This window comes from Echinococcus granulosus (assembly GCF_000524195.1).
Source record: "Echinococcus granulosus chromosome Unknown EG_S00002, whole genome shotgun sequence".
NCBI classification, from domain to species: domain Eukaryota; kingdom Metazoa; phylum Platyhelminthes; class Cestoda; order Cyclophyllidea; family Taeniidae; genus Echinococcus; species Echinococcus granulosus.
Window position 1 is genome coordinate 1,308,178 of NW_020170382.1, and position 20,363 is coordinate 1,328,540.

Genomic DNA, 20,363 nt, shown 5'->3' on the forward strand with positions numbered 1-20,363 from the left:
TACTTCTATGTAAAAGATTTTGCTTTCGCTCAGTGTTTTAATTTTATGGCCTTTTTTACCGTCTTACTTCCTTTTGTATGGTGACTTACCTCTAGAACACTACATGCAAATTACAAAATACTATGTGTCATTAATTTTGGATTCAGAGAAAGTTATTGGGCACCGCGTAGGTTGTAGAACACAAAAAATGAACGTATTTTTCCTTTGCGGCCGTAACACCTGTGCTCCTGCTGGAAATGCTAATTTTATTCAGACCATGAATATTTGTAGCGTCTTTCGAGACTAGCTAAAATCGGCCCTTTTTGCAATTGCTTATATCAAATCTTTTGCACTAGTCAAACCCCTTCATATGCACGCCGGCTAAAAGCTGTTACGAATTTGAAGTTAATACATTCAGACTAGATTGTTCGGTAGTATAACTCAGGACTTCTGCTAGGTATATCTATTTTGATGCAATCAAGGGGTATTGTAGCTCCCCGGGCCTTCCAAGAGGAAAAAATGAGCCTAGGGGCTTGGTGGCTACTGACATGGTCTGGAGCCCATCACGATCGGTAGTGGTATAACGGTGGAGCCCCTCAGTGGTCTGCTGCCGAAACTAAGAGTTAAACAAGCAATCAATGCATTACAGTAGTGTGGTCAAAAAGTATGTTACTGACGGACAGAAGGAATGAGGATCTTCTGGCACGACACCGAGGTCCTACCACCGAGCGTTTGAACAGTCTGAGAAAACTTATATACCCGTGTAATGAAACTCAAAAATAAACAAACCGCCAAAGCATCACATGTCTGATTTGCTAATTTTCCGTGTAATGCTTTTAGTATCATGTAAAATAATATTCCTTCCAGAAGTTATAGACCTACATCTTTAGTTTACTGTTTTAGAAAAGCAATTAGATTTTCAATAATAACAAAGTAACCAAAAGTATTTAAACCATGTTACCTGAAGTATTTTAGTTTTGCACAGATGCCTGGGCCAATTATATTTTGACATTACTCAAAACTCTCCGTTCTCCATTTTCTGGTCCTTACCCTGTGATAACAGTAAATGCCCCAAAACTAGACGCCTACTGTCATATATACTTAGAACCTTTTACAAATTGTCTACAGAATTTCCCCCAGTTTTTTGTGGATATTAGGATCACTTAAGAAATTTCCACAAATGCTTTTCATCCTACAGGTAGTCAAGTAAAAAACCCAATCTTGGCAAACATAATAACCTTGGCTTCACGACACACTTCTCCATTACGTTTTGACAATGGAAAACTGAATACGCAGTGAAAATTATAGCCCATGCCTATGCTCCATTGGCTGAAAACATTTTTTTAACTAACAGAGATATTGTTTGGAATGTTAATAATTGAAAGCACACAACGCAAGTGATTCGTGCAAGTAGGAAGAAGGAAAGGAATAAGGTGATGAAGAAGCGGAAGATGACTCCATTTAGTCCCTCTTTAATTTACTGCTGCATCCACATTGTGTAGGGTGTAGAAAACTCCGCGGGCCTGCATCAGTGCAGCCGGTCGACCGTATTCAACCCGTTGGCCCTCCTGTAACACCACAATAACGTCGCAGTTCTCCACCGTGGTGAGACGATGTGCCACTACCAGACTCGTTCGTCCACCCTTCGCCATCGCCTCATCCAGCGCCGCCTGCACAATGCGCTCCGACTCGTTGTCCAATGCCGAGGTTGCCTCATCCAGAAGCAGGAGCTTCGGTTTCCGTATTAGCGCTCGAGCAATGGCGATGCGCTGCTTCTGACCACCCGACAACTGCGAACCACGTGCTCCCACTGACGTCTCGTAGCCCTATTTAACCAGAATAATCACCCAACCGGCTAGACCGATGAAGTTCTACATTATCAGCTCATGGGGGAAAATTTTTTGTGGTAAAACTGGTTTTCACCCACCGCACTATAACCCTACTCAAGCAGTGTAATCACCTCTTTCGTAGTTAATGTGCTGACACAATTGGCTAATTAACAAAATTGAGCGCCTTTAAACAAACCGTATAGGAAATCTGTAATCTTTCAATTTTCGGGCCTTATGTGAAATGTTAACGTGACATATCAAGTGTAAATTTCTTGACTATCCACTTTCTAATGTCACGTGGATAACTAGCCCCTATGAGCACGCACGCAGCTCTGCGTATTCAAAGGTTGTTCTGGTGGTCATAAGTTCCCTCTCTAGCATTTTAGCATTTATAATCACCCCTTAAACATTGCAAATAACATCCTTCACCCTTTGAAATTGAAGCTATGATATTAGGCTGTTGTGCATCATCTAATGCTTAAGTAGGAGTGAAGCGATGGCCTTAACGGGTTCACCTTTGTGTCACCTGCCACCCCGCGTCACAGATGCGTGACAGTTTGTGGTAGTTGCTTACGCCAAGTAATGTTACAAACAGACTGAGTGAGATGAAAAAGAAAAAGGTTAGTTAGATGTTCTAGTTATGATGATTCCGACATTATTTCAGCATTTTAGCAACAGATACTATGTATACCTTTGGAATTTGCAAATATACATCAAACTTTTAAGAGCTTTCATTTTGTTTCCGATTTCCAATCAAACTTGATTCCTTTTAATTTAATATTACTGATACGTGTAGCATACGGGTTTTAGAATAAATGTTGCACCTCAAGCCCAGCATCGCTGGTGTATCAGCTTGTGAAAGTAGGTGCTTACTCGCCGGTTCAAAATGTAACTAAAATTGGAAGCAGTCACCGAGATAATGCTGTACACTTCCTTAAAATGGTGTGCTTTATTCTCTGATCTTTAGCATTCTTGATCTCTGAAAACGTATGCGTGTGTAATACGTTGGTTGCTTGCCTAACTCTCGGCTTTGGTAAAGGATCAACTTAGGTGCTCCGCCATTACACCTTCGCCCGGTGAACTGGCCTCCGAGCCATACCAGTAACACCAAGCCCTACTGTATTTCGAACATATACATTCTGCCCGAGTATTATTTTGTCTTTGGCCTTCAGAAAAGTCCAAGGAGGCGACATCTAGATCATACATGTATACGTCTTTTTTCTTGCCATAATCTCTTTTTTAAACAACAGCCCTTTCTTAAAATAGGCAGCTGGAGGATTTTTCTAGATCACCTAAAGTTTCGCTACTATTCAAATTATTGAATCTAAAACCTCGGTCTCTCCCTAATAACACCTGATTGCCATCGAAATTTTGGGATCGTTTGTTTTGGTAGACTTTCGTTGGTTCATTTTGCGTTGAAACAGACGAGTTAACTTTCTGGTTTACACAACCACATTAGAACCCACCTCAGGCAGAGTTTCAATGAACGAATGAGCATTGGCCTCTTTCGCAGCAGCTATAATCTCCTCCATGGAAACCTCTCTCGAGTTGTCTCCGTAGGCGATGTTCTCCCTAATGCTTAGGTCGAACAGATTGGGCTCTTGCGAGACGACGCCGATCTGCTGACGGATCCAATTGGGCGCAAGAGTGCGCACATCTCGTCCATTGATGAAAATTCCGCTGTTGGGACCGTGTTCGGACACGTCGTAGAAACGTTGAACCAACTGAAGGAGAGTGGATTTGCCACATCCCGATTGGCCTACGAGTGCCACAGACTGATCCGCCTCGACAGTGTGGCTGAAACGCTTTAGAAAGAAGTCGTCATTTGGTTGAAGTCATGCAGGTGGTCTTGATTAATTAGACCATTTAAAGTGGATACTAACCCGTAGAATACGTGTGTTGGGTCGGGTAGGATAGCGAAAGTCGATATTGAGGAACTCCACGCGTCCATCAAACGGCTCCTTGGGAAAGTCGCCCTCGTTGGCGTCAGATTTGGTCTGTCGGTCGAGTGTGGCGAAAACCAGCTTAACGTTATGTGAGGCTTTCCTAAACTCTGGTGCTAGTGATGCCACACGTCCTAAGGCTTGGCTTCCGAAACTGTAGGCGGAATAAGTTCTAAAGGGAAGTTGTAATTTATTGTTTAGCTGAGCATGTGTCTGACCACATTATGTTATTGGAATCAAGTCTTTAATATCTTTAGCAATAACTCAATACTTTTCATTGCTAATGCCCATTATAGCGATGTGTTTCGTGTAGCAGATGCTTTGTTAAGCAACTTTTGGGGTTTTTTTTCAAAAGTTATCCCTAATTTGCTTATTTTTCTTTCTCCTTGTTTAAATCCACCCAGTTAAAATGCGTGGTTTTGAGCAGGCTAGAGTTAAAGTAAGAAGTTGCTCTCATTCTATGCATTTTAAGGTAATCATCTCATCTGATATTAAAAAACGTATCGGTAATATTATTATTCTGCTTAACATTATAGCCGCCCGCATTATCGCCTACAAAGGCACAATTCTATGAGGCCCCACAATACCTTTTCCACAATGGGTTCGTTTACAGATTCTGCCGTGATTCCATTCTACCTCCAGTCGGGATCAAGATAAAGAATTTATTTAAGAAAAGAGTTTAGGGTTTTATTTAAGCCTCCCAAAAGAGATAATTATCGTCAGGAGATGGGATTGGGCTCACCGGAACACTGCTAGAACGGTAGTCTTGTCCTGGGAGAGAAGCACAGCCCCAACGTAGAAGGAGGCACAAGCCTGGAAGATGGCCAGCGAAGAAGCGATCCCGTTGACCAGTGCAAACATCAACGCCTCCTTGTATTTGTCTCTTGAGGTAGGAGGATTTGTGAAGAGAAGTTAGGGGTGGATGGGAGACGGTAAGTTCTACGCCAAAATTATCCATTACTGTTAAAGTAAAACTAAGTGAAACTGAGGTCAGCTTCATCAATTGCCGTCTTATCCACTAGTTAGGATTTTTAAATTAACACTTTAATGCCCATCCGATTAAGGACCCCACCTCTGAAGCATCTCATACCATGCTTTAAGATGGGGGAGATGAAATGTGATACTGCTCCATTCTCGTCCACATTAGCATTCATTCAGGCTCTGAGTGGATGTGACCTCTTCTTTGCACCAAAAACTCATATGCTAAGTGTAATAAACTGTTGGAATATAAAACGGAGTTAGAAGCAGCGGTGGTTATTGCTGAGATTTTTACTGCCGAAGACAAAACCTCGCGAAAAGACTGCGCATTGTTGGAAAGGCGGTGTAGCTTACACCGGTGATTATTCCAACACCTAAGGCATTTAATAAATTTTCTTCAGTTAGTTCCCACTGAAAAGACGAAAGAAAATTATTAGGCGCCTCTGTAATATGTTAATTGTTTGTTTAACTCTCAGTTTCGGTAACGGACCACTTGAGGGCTCCGCCAGATGGCCTGTCTCTCGGGCAGTGGTAGCGACCCCCAAACCCTTTAGTACCGCTACAATACACATTCTGATTGAGTATAATGTTTTCCTTCGTCTTCGGGAAAGTCTTGGGGCGCTCTAACTTCGTACTTTGATGCGCTTAGTTAAAACTCAATCCAAATGACTAATTGTGTTTCTTCATCCGGTTTAAATGATAACAACTAAACAGTTACTGCAAGTCGAGTTTACTAGCCCACCGAGGAGGCTTAGAAACCATGTTAGCTGGTAGGGTGGTAAATGGTGCTGGCTGCCATGTGCCCTTGTAACTTAGATGGAAGGCACACTCATTTTGGGGCAAGCCACCTCCTCATAGATACCTTGCCTACGACTTGGTTAAACCTTTGAAAAGTTAACGCCTTAGTATGACAATCAGGGGGCATCTTAGGCTACACCTACAACCATGAATAATGAAAAAATGAACCCGGAAGTGACTCGCGAAAGCAAGAACGTAACTGCAGAATAGGCTGTAGTAAAAGTGGTTGTAAATATGGGATCTGCCTGTATTTCGGTTTGGGAGTAACCTGACTGGGTATGTGAGAGCGCTCAAGCAGTGACACCTGACAATCAGAAAGTTGCGGTGAAGGGAGTGAAAATATCTACAGCATTCCAAAAGTAACCAAAGGATGATGCGATAGACTTATCACTTTTGATAAAGAAAACGGGAAGCCCATTTGTCGGCGTGAAATTGGGTAACGGTCGGCTTCTGGGAATCTCAAGTACCGGTTCGCCAAAACCTGTTGAGAATGTGAAAAGCTAAAGCTATTTTGGCGTCTCCCAACTCACGTCCGAACTCACCGTCACAGGCCAATCAAGAATAAGATGGCTCGATATTTCAAAGGGAATGATGACACCTCTAAATCTCACACCGCAGTCAAATCATCAAAAGGCTGAAGCTTAAGGGAAATAAATGGTCAAATTGTAGTCCAGATTTGGCGACATCTAAAGCAGAGTGCCGCTTGAGAATGTGATATTATAAATAAATTGGTGGCTAGGCCATTGATATAAATTAGGTTTAATTGTCCTCTGTAACACTTTTAATGAGGCTTACAAAACTTTACGGCTGGATGGAAGAGTGCTTTGAAGTTACATCACTACTTGATGGAATTCTAGTGCTTTTTGTGTGGAGATTTGAAGCTTATGTGACACCAAAATTAGGGGTTTATTAAAATCTCATGGCTGAAGATGGTGCTGATTCGCAATACAGCGCAAGAGCACAGCACGTGAGAGGACTTGATGAGGTTCAGCACATGACGTTCAGAACGCACCTTCTTCGACTTCAAAGTTCATGGAGATGGGTTTTGTCGTTTTTCTTCGTGGTTTTAGGGAAAAGCACAACAATGCTGGTGAAAAAAACGCCTTCATTTGCACTTCTTGCTAAAGTCAACGAAATGATGGTAATAAGCCCTAAAAACAGGTCACGAAACCCTGAAGAAGGATGGTAGACCAGTTTAAATTATCATAGACTCGTGAAAGATGTTCCTGTTAGCACAGCCACGAAGTATCAAAGATGAGTTTTAACAAAGGTGTCCTAAAGGTCCTTGTTTCAAAAAAACTCAAAATTTTCGTAAAAATACAAAAGTGGTTGGTGACTGAATAGTCGAACTGCACAATCCTGCCCCTGGCTGGGTGATGACACTCCTTCGGGCATATTTGGAAGGGTTATGCAATGGTAAAGGTCAAGATAATATTAGAGGCTAAACACAATCATCATATCGCGAGAGAAGATTGGAAACACTACGTGGATGGTGTGCGAGCTCATATTCGATGCATATGCATAATTTTTACAGAGTTACGCATTTAATACTGAAGGATAATGATTGAAAAAGTATGGAAAACGCCCTCGTGGAATACTAAACCGTAATAAATATCCTGCTGATATGCTATACCATTTCTAGCAAATGTCTCTTCCAAAGATGACCTCCAACCTAGCGGCTCTGCATAGCACCCAGGTGAAACATTTGAAGCAAAGCTTACATTGATTCAGGGGTACAGCGCTGCCTGAAGATCGTGTAGAAGTGCGACTCCAAACCGAAACTCGTCACTGTCCTCTCCGCGGAGATGGTCTCCTGCATCACCTGCGAGCCCTTCACTTCGTGGGGACTCAGGCTCGCCGACATTTGGTTCATCTAAAACAGCAGCAAAATGTATATGTGATTTTTTACAGTAGAAGTGGATAAACAGCTAAAATCACTCGGAAATATTTTACTTGATGAAATAATCACCATTAATAGGCATCTCGATTCTTCTTTGGAGGTCAAGAAAGGCTTAGATTATTCCACGTTCGTTTCTGTCTCACTTCTGTTTCCCAACCATCTATTCAACTAAGCAGGTAACTTTCCAGTAGTGTTAACCATTTGAAGGTTGGAAAAGTTTAGAGACGTGCGGTAAATGCGGCGAGGTAGAAACCTCCAGCCCAAAGTGTACATCTTTTCACGGGCAAATTTTGTCCTTTGAGACGGACATACAAGAAGAGGACTTTCGAGTTATCCACTGGACCTAAGTGCTTTCAAAGCAAAAATGCTTATGGATTACATGAATCAAGGCTATAATTGTCCTTTTCTCCATCAAGTGAATAACTTGATCCGAGGTTCACTAAACGTACACACACGGTGCGAGAGGGAGAGAAGTGGAGGGAGTACTCAGTTACCTCTACATGAAGTTGTGCGTGTCTGCTTAGTGTGAGACGGGTAGTGAATGGGTAGTTTGGAATAGTCAATGGCGTGTTTTTTCGCTGAATGATTACCAAAATGCAAAAGTTATTTCTCACCACAAGTCGCTGTATCGGCTTTCTAGTGAAAGTCCTTCAAGAAAATCGAACTTTAGTAGAACGTAAGGCTTCCTGAGCTTTCATATAGGTTGGTCAACGGTTAAAAGAACATAATGTGATCAAAAGATTCGTTTGTCAAGTACCTGTAGGGCACTAGAGACAACTAGAAGGGGCACGAAGCAGAGATTGACGAGGGAGAGAATCCAACTGTAGGTGAAACCGATGACGAGGGAGGCAATGATTAGACTCAACGCCTCCATCAGAGTGCCCAACTGCATACCCGTCACCGTCTCCAGTGCCGAGACCTCTGTGGCCAGGCGGGCAGTCAAGATACCGGGGCTGTTCTCTACTCGATCGAACCAGCCAATCTCCTGCAAGGGTTAAGAATAGGGTTAGATAAGGCAAGCTTTTTGGCCCTATTGGAGCTGAAGATTAGACGGCTTACTTGTTTTAGTATAGCTTCAAACAAAAGTGATCGCGCACGTTTCGTGAGTTCGGCTCCCGCGTAGCCCAGCGCACATCCCTAGAATGAAAAGGACCTTAGGAGCAATCTTAACCAGAATTTCACTAAAACAGCATAAGTTCACAGCGTATTTACGAGTATTATTTGTGCCCACTGCATCGACTTCCATTGGCACTTTTCCAGATAATTGGGATGATATTCACCAGCGGTTCTTTTCATTCCTACTGTGACTTCTGACTACTTAATATGGTCTTGTAATGTTGAAAACATGCGTCTTATTTCTACCAAAGAATTTACCTAACCTCTTTGCACTTTGAAAACGATATCAACCGATGAAATATGTCTTGCATAATTTGGAAAATGTTGCTGACCGATAGGAGCTGCGCAGTGAAGCGTGCGAGTCCAAGTACGGCCATCATGCCCGAGTAGAAGGCAGTTTGAGCCAGTTTTTCGTCCGGTGTTGAGATTTGGGAAAATATCTGCGGCAGAAGCAGCAATCAATGTTAAAGCATCTCCCTTAGCATTTCTGAACGAGTTTTATCATACCCGAGAACCTATAATGGTTGATGGTCCTGCTATATTTGTGTATTCAAAACGGAGCAACAAACTAACCGTACGTAATATCCAAAAGATTTGCTTAACTCTTCATCTTGGTTTCACAGGCACTTAAGCTCCACCTTTGTGCTTCCGCTAGGCGACATGACCTCCGAATTCTAAAGTCTCTCAATTCTTCTGTACGTTGATAATGCATATTCTGCCCTAGCCTTATATCTTCATTTGTCTCTTGGAAAGTCTCAGGGCGCTGCACCGGTGACAGCGGAAAGCAATTTCGATCCTAAAGGACATCTGCCCTGGTTTCTATCAATGAATGTTAACCATTAACGTGACGGAAGAAGGTCATATGCTGCAAGTGGGAGAATATGCGATGACCCTTGGCGGAAGGGTTGAAAATGACGTCCACCTTTGGCAATTACCCCGCTGCCGTGTTTTAAAGCGACACAAGGCGTAAACCATCTAGGAAAGCTCGTTACAAAGCTGTCTATGGTACTTGGTTGAAGATTTCAATTAAGCAAACTCTCGATACCTTCTACGCCTCTCTGATAGCTGGATATACCCCAGATTGATATGGTCAAGCAGCACTGAAGTAGGAACAATGCCTACCTTTGTTACAGGTTTCTACGACTAGCCATGGGCATACGAGATGGCCCGAACATCCCCTCTTCCCCTAATATAATTTTCAACAAGGATGAAACTCCAAGTCCATTGGAATCCCTACGAGGGATCAGTAACGCTGAGGTCAAGTATTTTCCCAGTTGCATGGAAATTCGACTACTGAGGCGGTTGGCAAGTGGCTGTTTTTCCTTACAGCACAGTTTATATTGTAACGGCCGATGCGGGAGTTGGATCAAATGGAGCTCCAGGGACGGCGCTCAAAGGAGAACAGGAGCTACATGATAATTTAACTATTTAACTCTTCAGTTCTGATTCAAGAATGCCTAAGGCTGCGCTTATATACTCCCTCTAAGCGAAATGGCCTCTAAGCCATACCGGCAGTCCCTCAGGTTATCTCCAAGCTAACTTCTCTCCTATTCAGAGAGATCTCCGGGCGCTCTAATCGGATCATCTAGATTACTTATTCACCGGCAAAAGCATAAGTACATCCAAAATGTCCATCAAAAATAATCTTAATATGGAATTTTCAAACAAAGCTAGATAGGTTTTTTTATTTTGCCTACTAGGGGAAGCCTTCTTAAATTTGCCCTTTGATACTCTTCTTCACATATACTACCTCAGTTATAGATTTTTCATTCCACTGTAATATTCTTCACCCTTTTAGCACTTTAGGCAATTTTGCTGGGCTACTAAATTTACGCCGGGCTTATGAAATCCAAAAAATTGTTTTGCGAAATATTTTGATGACCTGAATAAACAATGCATGCTGCTTGCTCTGCAGTGCTGAAAGACTAGGTCTTTTTCCTCATCTGGACTAGGTTGACCTCATTTTGCTCCAAAACATGTACTCTTATAGGATTGGTAAAATTTGAGCAATATTTTATGTCCTTCATGTTCTACGGAAGTAGGAATTAGTTGTCTATGCAACCAAATACGATTAACGTAAATGCAGTGCGATTTTGCCTCAAAACTCAGCGGCCAACACGAGAACATAAGACATAATTGGACGATAGCTACAAAATCCTCCGAAGCCTGCATTGAATACTCGCAATGAAAGAAACTGCGGTGCGTGTTAAGTGGGTCAGTGCCTACCCCAAACATCTCCGAGTAGAGAATTGCAAAGGCTGGTTGACTCAGTCCAGAAGCCAGGGATAAAAAAAGTCCGGCGAAAAGGTAGGGAAATTCCGGGCGATTCAGCTTCAGTGCCCTCATTAGTTGACCTTTCTAAAGGGGTGTAAAAACGTATGAATTGGCGGTTTTAGCTTTCAACAGCATTGACATTTCTCATGGGATGCGCTGGGTCTTCTTAGATAAATTCCAGAAAAAAAAAATCGGCTTTCTTCAGTTGCGTCCATAAAAATTACTCACTCTTTCAGTTCCTTAAATCCCAACTAAATGTTACATTTAGCTCTCTAGATAATAATTGTCGTTTATTCATGTGCCCTAGCCAATCTAGTTAGTTGGATCAAAAAAAACCTGCATTATCGATAAGTTCCCCGTTTTTTCGTCTTTTTACTATACCCTCCCTACAAAAGCTACTGTTTAATTACACTTAATCACCAAAATACGCTCCTGACCCTCGAACTATTTTCGTAGGTTTACAGATGAACATTGAAGGGAAGGGTTTACAGATCTGAAGTAGGGAACATCAATCTGGAACAAATGGGAAACAGTGTGGGATTTCATTAAGCCTACCGTAGAATTCCAATGCTTAACAATTTCTGCAGCTGAGATACATAACTCACCATTTTCGAAGTCTTTTCGGTGCCGGACATCTCGGTGAGAGCCTCCAGCATAGTCTCAGCGTCCGACCACCGCTGGGACAGCGTCCACTTACTTGGCTTGCGCAGCTCGTCTCTTGACAACCGCCTTGGTCGATCGATCATCTCATTCTCCACCGCCGATGCTGCCTCCTCTGCCTCCTCTGCCTCGCTGTCAGTCTCTGTGTCCTCTTCTTCCATATCTCCAGCCCGATTACTCTGTAGAGAGACGGTTACATGTACTGATAGTACGAGATGACAAAATTATGTCATTCTTATTAAGGCTTTACAAAAGTTCATGACAAATAATTAATACCTGATGAACCTTAACATTTTCGTAAAAGTAACTTTAAATGGTCTTTTACGGTACAAGTTTATCATGGAAAGTTTGAGGGAAATTGTGACAGGTGGTGGAAGAATGCGAGGACGCACCGGTGCGGAGGAGAGCATTTTTGCGTAGATGCCCTTGAGAGCGACCAGCTGGTCGTGTGTCCCGATCTCCTGCACCCGACCTCTATCCATTACAACGATTGTGTCAGCGTTACGAACGGTCGTGAGACGGTGAGCAACCACTACAACGGTACGTCCACTGCAGGCTTGGTCGAGAGCGCGTTGGACGATGCGTTCAGAGCGCGTGTCCAGTGCCGAAGTCGCCTCGTCCAACAAAAGGATTTTGGGGTTTCGAATAAGTGCTCTGGCAATCGCGATTCGCTGTTTCTGTCCACCCGACATGCTTCCGCCGCCCTCCACTATTGGCGTTTTGTACGCCTTCAATAGAGGAGAAATAGCTATTAAAAATTATGGACAAGGGTCATCCGTCCGTCTTACATCCTGAAAACAAATGTACTTCATATTTCGTTACAGATTCAGAAAAGAACTGCAGCTACTCTATAGACGAACTTTTTCTTTAATATGCTCCAATTAATGACCAGATATTTTTGCAGAGAAATCACGTTACCCTTTGTTTCGGACGTTTTATACGCAACGTCTGGATTGACGCAATACCTGAGGAAGTTTGAGAATGAAGTCGTGCGCGTCGGCCATTTTGGCAGCAATTTCGATTTCTTCATCGGTGGCATTTGGGCAACCAAGGGCAATGTTTTCAGCTATAGTACCAGAGAAGAGAACAGGCTCCTGTTGCACCACCCCTATCTGTCCGCGAAACCACTTCAAGTCCAGTTCTCGGATGTTCCTCCCGTCGATCAGAACCTGGGTAGTTGTCACGATAAACACAAGTGATGGAATCGTGTCAGGCAATTGAAATGAACGAGTAGAGGAGCAAAATGCGTGGCCAGCAACCTGAGTGATTCTTTAGGGATGCCAGATAGCTTTCTCCAACTGCTGTTGGTGCGAAATAAACATTAAAAATGCACGATTCTGGCTAGTAATTTCTCAAATTACTTTTTAACGTTCTCAAAAAGGATTGAACTGATTAGAGCCTTTCTGCCATTTATTCATTTGCTGCTAATCCTTATAAATGTATATCATAAAGTCATTCCATTTACTTTAACGCAGCCCATTACTTTCTACCGACAAGCTTAGTGTTTAATACCTTCAAAAGGTTTGCATCAGATCTAGTAGAACAGGAGTCAGTTAGGGATAAAAAGAGAAAAGGAGCTCACTTCGCCCGAGACCGTGTCATAGAAACGTTGGATGAGTTGAATTGTTGTGCTCTTGCCCGAACCGCTTGGACCAACTATTGCCACCGTCATTCCAGGTCGAATCTCAATGGAGAGATTGTCCAGAGTCTGAAGAGTAGTAAATTTCTCAAATAAAGATCTCTTTCTAACTCAAACGCATCCTCATTATAGATGAACAAAAATAGTAAGTGAAATATTTGCCGCCAGGATCTGCAAGGAAAATTGACAAGCGCAGAGCGCAAAATACTTGCTCTACTTGGATAATTCCCGGGCCATGAACAGGAATTTTGTTGTTTAAGCTCAATCAGTATGTTTGCAATACTACATGGTTCAGCTGGTTTTCACGGGCTGGCAAGGAGCACTTGTCACACATATAAAGTTGGAAACAAAAATGCCGAAAAGAATCAAAAATCGCTTTTTTGTTTTTGATAACTTATGCTTATTTTCGACAAGCAGATAACAAGTTAAGATGACATTGTTTCACTAATCTTGTGCAATTCTAATCGGCAATACACCGGACCATTTTAAAGAGGCCGTTGATAAAAAACTGCTTCATGGGTATACATTCACAAATAAGTAAAGTGTGCGCTTTTCTACACATTCTTCTGAGCTTTGCATACTCCCAAATAGTACCTTTTGTTAAAGTATAAAAAACAAAAATCAATCAATTGGATATTTATAGGTAGGATGAAGTAAGTGGAGACTAGGCATTCAAAGTCACCGTTAATATTAATAGCCCACAGTTTCCACTAGACTCTTATTCAAAACCGTCAATCACGTGCGTCACTATTTGGTTGCATTAGTTATAGCCTGGAGCGTGGCTAAATACCGTAAGAATACCTAAATGAGACTATTTTATCTTCCCCTCATCCCGATCGCAACATCCAATATGAGGATTTTTAGGTAATAAATCAGGAAATTTTGAACCGCATTGCCTTGCACATACCACGAATAAGTCCTTTTTCCGATTAATCGTCTCATTTTGCCTGCTTCTCAAGAAAAGGTTCTTCTTGCACATCTTGCAGTAGTGTCAAGTAGATTGTTCATAATCATCGGTGTTTGGTCTTCACCAGTGGAACATTTCATGGTGGACAATTTCGTCAGTAGTATTGGCACTGTATTTGATCAAGGTAGGAAAAAAGGGAGTATCTTTGCCCTGCTTCACTGTTAATCTGAGTTATTGTTACTGGGAATTCAGGGTCGCTCGAGTACTCTGACTTGCAAGAAATTATAGGGCAGGCAAACAATTTTGTGAAGCTTTTTCTTGAATGGAAATGCAATAACTGCAGAAGGTTTCTTCAAGGGTGTTATTTATCAAAATAGTCACCACTATCGGCCATCATCCTTTCCCAACGAGGCACAGGGTAGCGGATTCCATCCGAATGAAATGTTTTATCTCTGGATGACAAGAAAAGAATCCACCTCTACCTGTCCACTCATCTGTCCAGTGCCATTTCTATATTTCATGTATTGTGCACTCATTTGCAAGCGTCTAACTCACATGGTATATAATCATTAGGGAAATAAATAGGGTGAGCATGAGGCAGGGTCCCTTTTTCCCTCTCCCTCCCTCCCATCATGAAACACAATGAGGTTTTCTCAAAGGCAAGTTGTACCGTGTGAAGTAGCTGGTCTTTCGTTGTCTTAAAAGAATAAGAGTCTCCTTTGATTGATTGACCAATCCTCGGTGTCGTTAAAAACCTTGTCCACCTCCGAGTTGTGTTGAGTAGGTTGAACTCAGCCGCAGTCATCCAACTCTCATAAAGTGAACAATTTTGTATATAACTTAGCACATATGCACATAAAGGAAACACAGTGTTTGCGTATGGCTTTGAGGTGTGGAGTGGACAGCAGGTGGACATATGACCTTTTGCCTAACAGACTTTGGAATGCAAATGTCACATTTCATCACAAGACCAGGCAGTCAGCAAGCAGTCCAAAATGCACGACGCGTTTTATAACGTGTGTGAAATAAGTGAAGAATAACTAATTAGTACTCTTTGGGTCTTATTGCTTGTCAACTGTTAATGCATGACCGAGGAGGACAGATGCAAAGTGGTTGTTACCACGACTTACCCTTGCCAGTTAATGTAGATGTGGTTGAATTGCTTTAGCCAATAGTGGCACGTGGTGTTGTCTTTCGTGGTCAAGAATGGTGAGTCTGCCTGAATGTGATGTGCTATCGCCTGGTGGTTCACCACCAGAATCAAACATTGCGTACTGTTGCTTTCTGCTAATACGGATCGCGTCTTCAGCAAATGCTATACGCATTTGGCAAGTGGCTTCCGTAGCCTAGGGATTGAGTCAAAGTCGAGTCATGACTCAGACAAGGAGACAATCAATTCCCTCAATTTAAATTAGCATTTGTGGGGTTCCAAATGGGAGAATAATTGTAGAATTTATAATAAAATTTGGGGCTAGGATTGATGTGCCGGGTTAATGGACTGTCGAATGTGTATGCCTCGTGATGCAAGCAAAATTGTATTTCTCAAGTCTACAACTTAAAAATTGATTCAATGTATCGCACCAAAATCGTTCAAAATCTTTCCGCTACCCGCATTTTTTGATAGGACTTGTGAGATATCTACCCATCATTAATTCAGATGTTAGACAAAATAAAATTAACCTTTGCCTCCGGTCTCGTAGGATAGTGGAAGGTGACGTTTTTGAACACAATGTGACCCCTGAAATCCTCGATGATTTCGCCTTTTCGGTCCTTGTCAATGCGAGGCTCCTAAAAAATAGGAGTAGCAATTTTTAAGGCTAGGAAAAGCAGTGTAGATCAGCGACCCCAATCTGTTTTTATCCATTCAAACAGTTTACCTTTGAAACCATCACCTTTAAAAGGGGAATAAATGGTGCCACACAGGAGACATCAACTTCGTCCATCTTGTTGGTGTACCTTTACTCGATACGCCTCCCATTTTCGATGACACTTTTGTGCTAAACCATTATTTTACTTTGCAGTTTAGCTGCTACCCAAAGGTTGTTTCAAGAAGCAAATGCAAAATACGTTAGAGAGTTTGAGTTTCCGTTCTTTATGTGGTTCCAAATTAAAATTGTTGGTCCCTCCAGCTACTTTTTTGATAACAGAGATATGAAATGAAGCTAATTCTAGGTATATAAATAAACTCGGACTTTTAAAATGCGGATCTGTGTACCAGCGTACCCTCTCGATGACCCTGAAGGTGCTTCTGGCAGCAGCGACTGCACGGGCGAAGTAAGTGAATTCGGGTAGAACAAGGCCGAGGGCTATGCTGCCCACCAGAAATGCCAGCACAACCTATACCAAATAGAAAAAAAGGTTATATTTGGTCTGAGATTTTGCCCGCTTAAATCTGTATGATTTCACCTAGGAATAGGGCTCAAACCAAACCCTCGCTACCTCGGCAAATGCACGTTTCCCAGCGTTCTGCTAAACCACCTACAAAAATCCAACTGCAAAAGCCGTTTTAATACTCAGCTTGCAGCACCTTTAAAAATTGCAAGTATACTTAGCTAGTTGTTCTGAGTTTGTCATTCTCATAGAAAAAAAAATCACTTTCTGTTCAATTTTACGACATTTTATGCACCGATCTTTAAGGATCAGATGCTTTAAAAACGGAGTTTTAACAGGAATAACTACCATACTGTGAACAGGATATAGAACTACCTCAACCGGAATAAAAAATGACAGACGTACGACCAGTTATGATACTTTCACAGCTCTCGAATGCTCTACCACTTTGTTTCTAATCATTCCATCAAAATGCAGCAACGTGCTTAATGTCTTCTGTACCGACTGACATCCGCAGTTTCGGGTGTTACGCCTTCGACCAAATAAAAATCCGTTTATCGTCACAGGTTGGTGTATACACCCTCTCATTGCCACTGTTGTCTACTAGCTAGATTAATGATGCCTAAAGTGGGGCACCTGTTCGCCAACTATTGAGAATTGGGTACCTTTGGCAGCCGTAAAGGTCGAAATCTCACCTGCCTTGAGCGCATCTAACGGCGTAAAAATCAGTCGCCGATGCATGTGTGAGGCCACTTTTCCATCGTTATAAATACCTAAAGTGTAGTTACTTTTAAGTCGAATTCGTTATCATCCAGAGACTGTGAACCGGTGTGGATTTAAGCATGTCAGAAGAATAGTTGTACTGGTACCCGGATCTCTACTCTTCGGTGATACATATTTTTCATCATATTGACCTTAATTATACTCGCCAAACCTTCTGCATGTATTAAATCATGTAGCTACGATCTTGTGAATGCGTTACAATCAAGTTGAATACTAACCACCTATTAATTTAACCAAGCGTTGAGAAAGCAAAAAAGGATGCGTCACTACGCTCTTCAGTAAATTTCGATTCGATTGAAATGCTCGAAATTGGAATCTTTATCATGATTAGACCTTAAATTTTCAGAACTTGAAATTAAGCAGCAGCTTTTGGATAGCCTACTATCACCTTCCAAGTGCTCAGTCAAATCAAATACCCAAAAGTGGTCAAGTACGGAACCAAGATTTGGCTGGAAGAAGCAAAACCTCAATCTCTGTAATGGAATCAAGACCTTGTATTCACTTTTACCTGTGTTGACTCAGCTGTTGCTGACTGTGTGCCTCCATTTAAATGTCGCTGGCGGATACAAAGGTACTCAAAATTCAAGTAAGGTGACTTTTCAAATTCCGACGGCATGACCAAAACGAGTGTCACACATAAAGACTTCATTTTCAGAAAAAAAGTTTTTGATGTAATTTTAAATCCGTTAGAAGTTATGGTAGCTGACAATGATGCGTTTTAGTGACCTTAAGCCCTGTTTCTAATCGCCCATGTCCAGTCGGTAAAAGAACATCTGTGAAAGAAACTGGTAACCCGAAGAAATCTACTTTTACTAGGCTTTGTTGTGCAACCTACCGACACAATCTTGCCGCCATCCACACCGGACTCCCCGACGCTTATCAACTTGACGCCGTACCAGAAAGTGAGACCAGCAGAGGCAAATATCGAGAAGCTGATCAAACCGGCGCCTAGAGAAATAACAAATATCCTCTTCTAACAACGCGAAGCGCTATTTCCTTCTACATCTTCTGACTTTTAGACGAAAGTTACAAAAGCATAAAGTGTAGTCCGGATTCCGACATTATTGGCAGGTATGCTTATCTACATAAAATTATACCAGAATCGCTTACCAGTATTCAAAAAAAAGATTTACTTCATTTATTCTGCTGTGATTCAATTTTTTGTGCTTTTGCCATAAATCAAAGACGAATGTTGGTATGGTGCAGGTATCGAAAGTGCCTAATGAATAAATACGTTCTAATTGCTGTTTCAACAGGGAAATTTATTCTTAATTTGCAGCACATGAATTAGATTTCAATACTTGTGGTGCTAATTTATTTGCTACTAGTAAAAAGTTTATATTTAGGATGAGAAGATAAGAACAACTTTCACTGAAAAACAGTACTCCAACAGGAAATTTAGCGCAGATTTGTATTTTATGATGAGAGACATCCCTTCGCTAAAATGTTAGATGTCGTAAAATCCACAAATGTCTATCATAAGGACTGACTCCTTACCGAAACCGACGATGATGTTCTTTTTGAAGGAGACCTTTGCCGCTGCACCCAGGTTTGCATTGTATCGAGTCGACTCCTTCTTTTGACCGATGAAAGCAAACACCGTTCTAATAGAGGTGAGTACTTCACTGGCGATGCTGTTGGCATGTGAATACGCCTTTTCCTCTTTTATGGAGTAGCGACTTAAACCCACACCCAAAACAACGAATGCTACGACAATGAGAGGTGTGGTGGAGAGCCCTACAAGGGCTATCTTCCATTGGTTTTGGAAGGCACTGCCAAAGCAGCTAATGAAAAGAATCAGGTTTTGCAAAAAACGACCCAGCCGATCGCCAATACCCGCCTCGATTTGATCCACTTGGGAAGTCATTTTTGTAATGAGATCGCCCATAGATTGTCTATCAAACCAACTGGCGTCTTGTCGAAGCATTTGCTTGGATTACAAATAAAATAGTAAGCTACATTGCGTCAAATTAATATATTTGTGTGCCTTTATAAATTGTTCTACGAAGGTCTCATGTAACGAGTTGTATTCAGAACGTATAACAATATTAAAAGAAAGCTTAAGGTGCTCTAATCTATTGCAATGTCATAACTGAATCAGTTGGTTGACTAGAAAATAACAAATGCCATTACGTGTCACTGAGAAAAATACTTACCTTAAATAACCTTAATCGAATCCTTCGGCTCTGTCGTTTAGATGACAGACTGAAGCAAAACATTTGGACGAAAGCAAAGACAAGTGTTAATGAGGCCAGCAGAATATACCACTTTATCATCTCATCCATAATCTTAAGTGCTTGTGTGTTAGCATTGGGAGCCACAAACCCATTGACAACTTCAGTAACAATAAGTAAATTCAGTGGAAAAGATACTCCGACAACAATACTGCCAATAGCTCCAATAATCAGCATTATGAAGTCCGCCTTATCCGCATAACGAAACTGCCTATTTGCAAGAAGACTTATTTTTCTTACCAGTGACAGAAATGAAATGTGGGCCTTTTTCTTTGAGGCTCTAGACCAAGAATGAAAACAGAAAACGAGCTGCCTACGTCGAATTTGACAGCGATGAACTAGGCTTGCCAAGTGATTCTTCATTGTCAAAGTGTTCTACCTTCGGGATGAAAAAAATTAAATACTCAAAAATAGGTCAGTTCATTAAATTGAAGTTTCACGCACTATGTCCGAGCATTCAGTGTCGCTAAAAAATACAGGACTAAATGACGGCCTACAAAATCTCGCTTTTGACTGTGAAATACCTCCGTTTGTCTGCATTACTTGACAATGGTTCGATATTCATCTGTTATCGTCGAGCTACAAATTACGCACAGATGACAAACGAATTGACCTCTTTACGTGCGCTGATCGAGATAAACAAAATACCAAAACGTTTTAAATGCTTTCGTGAGCAATTTTAGTGGTTGTGTAAGTTTTTGTTCTACTCCCCTATCACGTTTTGAAATGAGTCCGCAGCAACATGCAAAGCACCTCACTCAATTCCCATATATTTGAAAGGTTTCTGGAACGTAATGCCACAGACTACCTCATAATAGCAGCTTTAATTAGATGTTTTGAATGCTTGCATGCAGCAGCTTTATCACCTCCGCATTTTGTAAGGCTGCACGTATCACATCAAAGCTACTTAACTCCGCTGATTTTATTTCCAATGGGTGGCTTTGCCTTAGGGCTATGCTTTATGAGGTGCGTAATTATCAGCAAACACAAAT

At 41.7% G+C, this 20,363-nt stretch overlaps 1 protein-coding gene across 1 annotated transcript; it reads right to left on the bottom strand. All coding sequences in view use genetic code 11, as the record gives it.

Moving 5' to 3' along the window:
- Nucleotides 1-1,451: 1,451 nt before the first annotated feature.
- On the bottom strand, nt 1,452-19,548 carry EGR_00513 (Multidrug resistance protein; the record flags this gene model as incomplete). The annotated part of the gene is made up of 18 exons (XM_024489762.1): nt 1,452-1,805; nt 3,275-3,613; nt 3,692-3,923; nt 4,494-4,634; nt 7,249-7,400; nt 8,185-8,412; nt 8,487-8,564; nt 8,876-8,983; nt 10,770-10,901; nt 11,423-11,656; nt 11,843-12,205; nt 12,443-12,646; nt 13,060-13,185; nt 15,704-15,811; nt 16,247-16,360; nt 17,973-18,085; nt 18,635-19,067; nt 19,294-19,548. The coding sequence occupies 18 exons, from the start codon at nt 19,546-19,548 to the stop codon at nt 1,452-1,454; spliced, it is 3,714 nt and encodes a 1,237-aa protein (XP_024355759.1).
- Between the last annotated feature and the right edge of the window lie 815 nt (nt 19,549-20,363).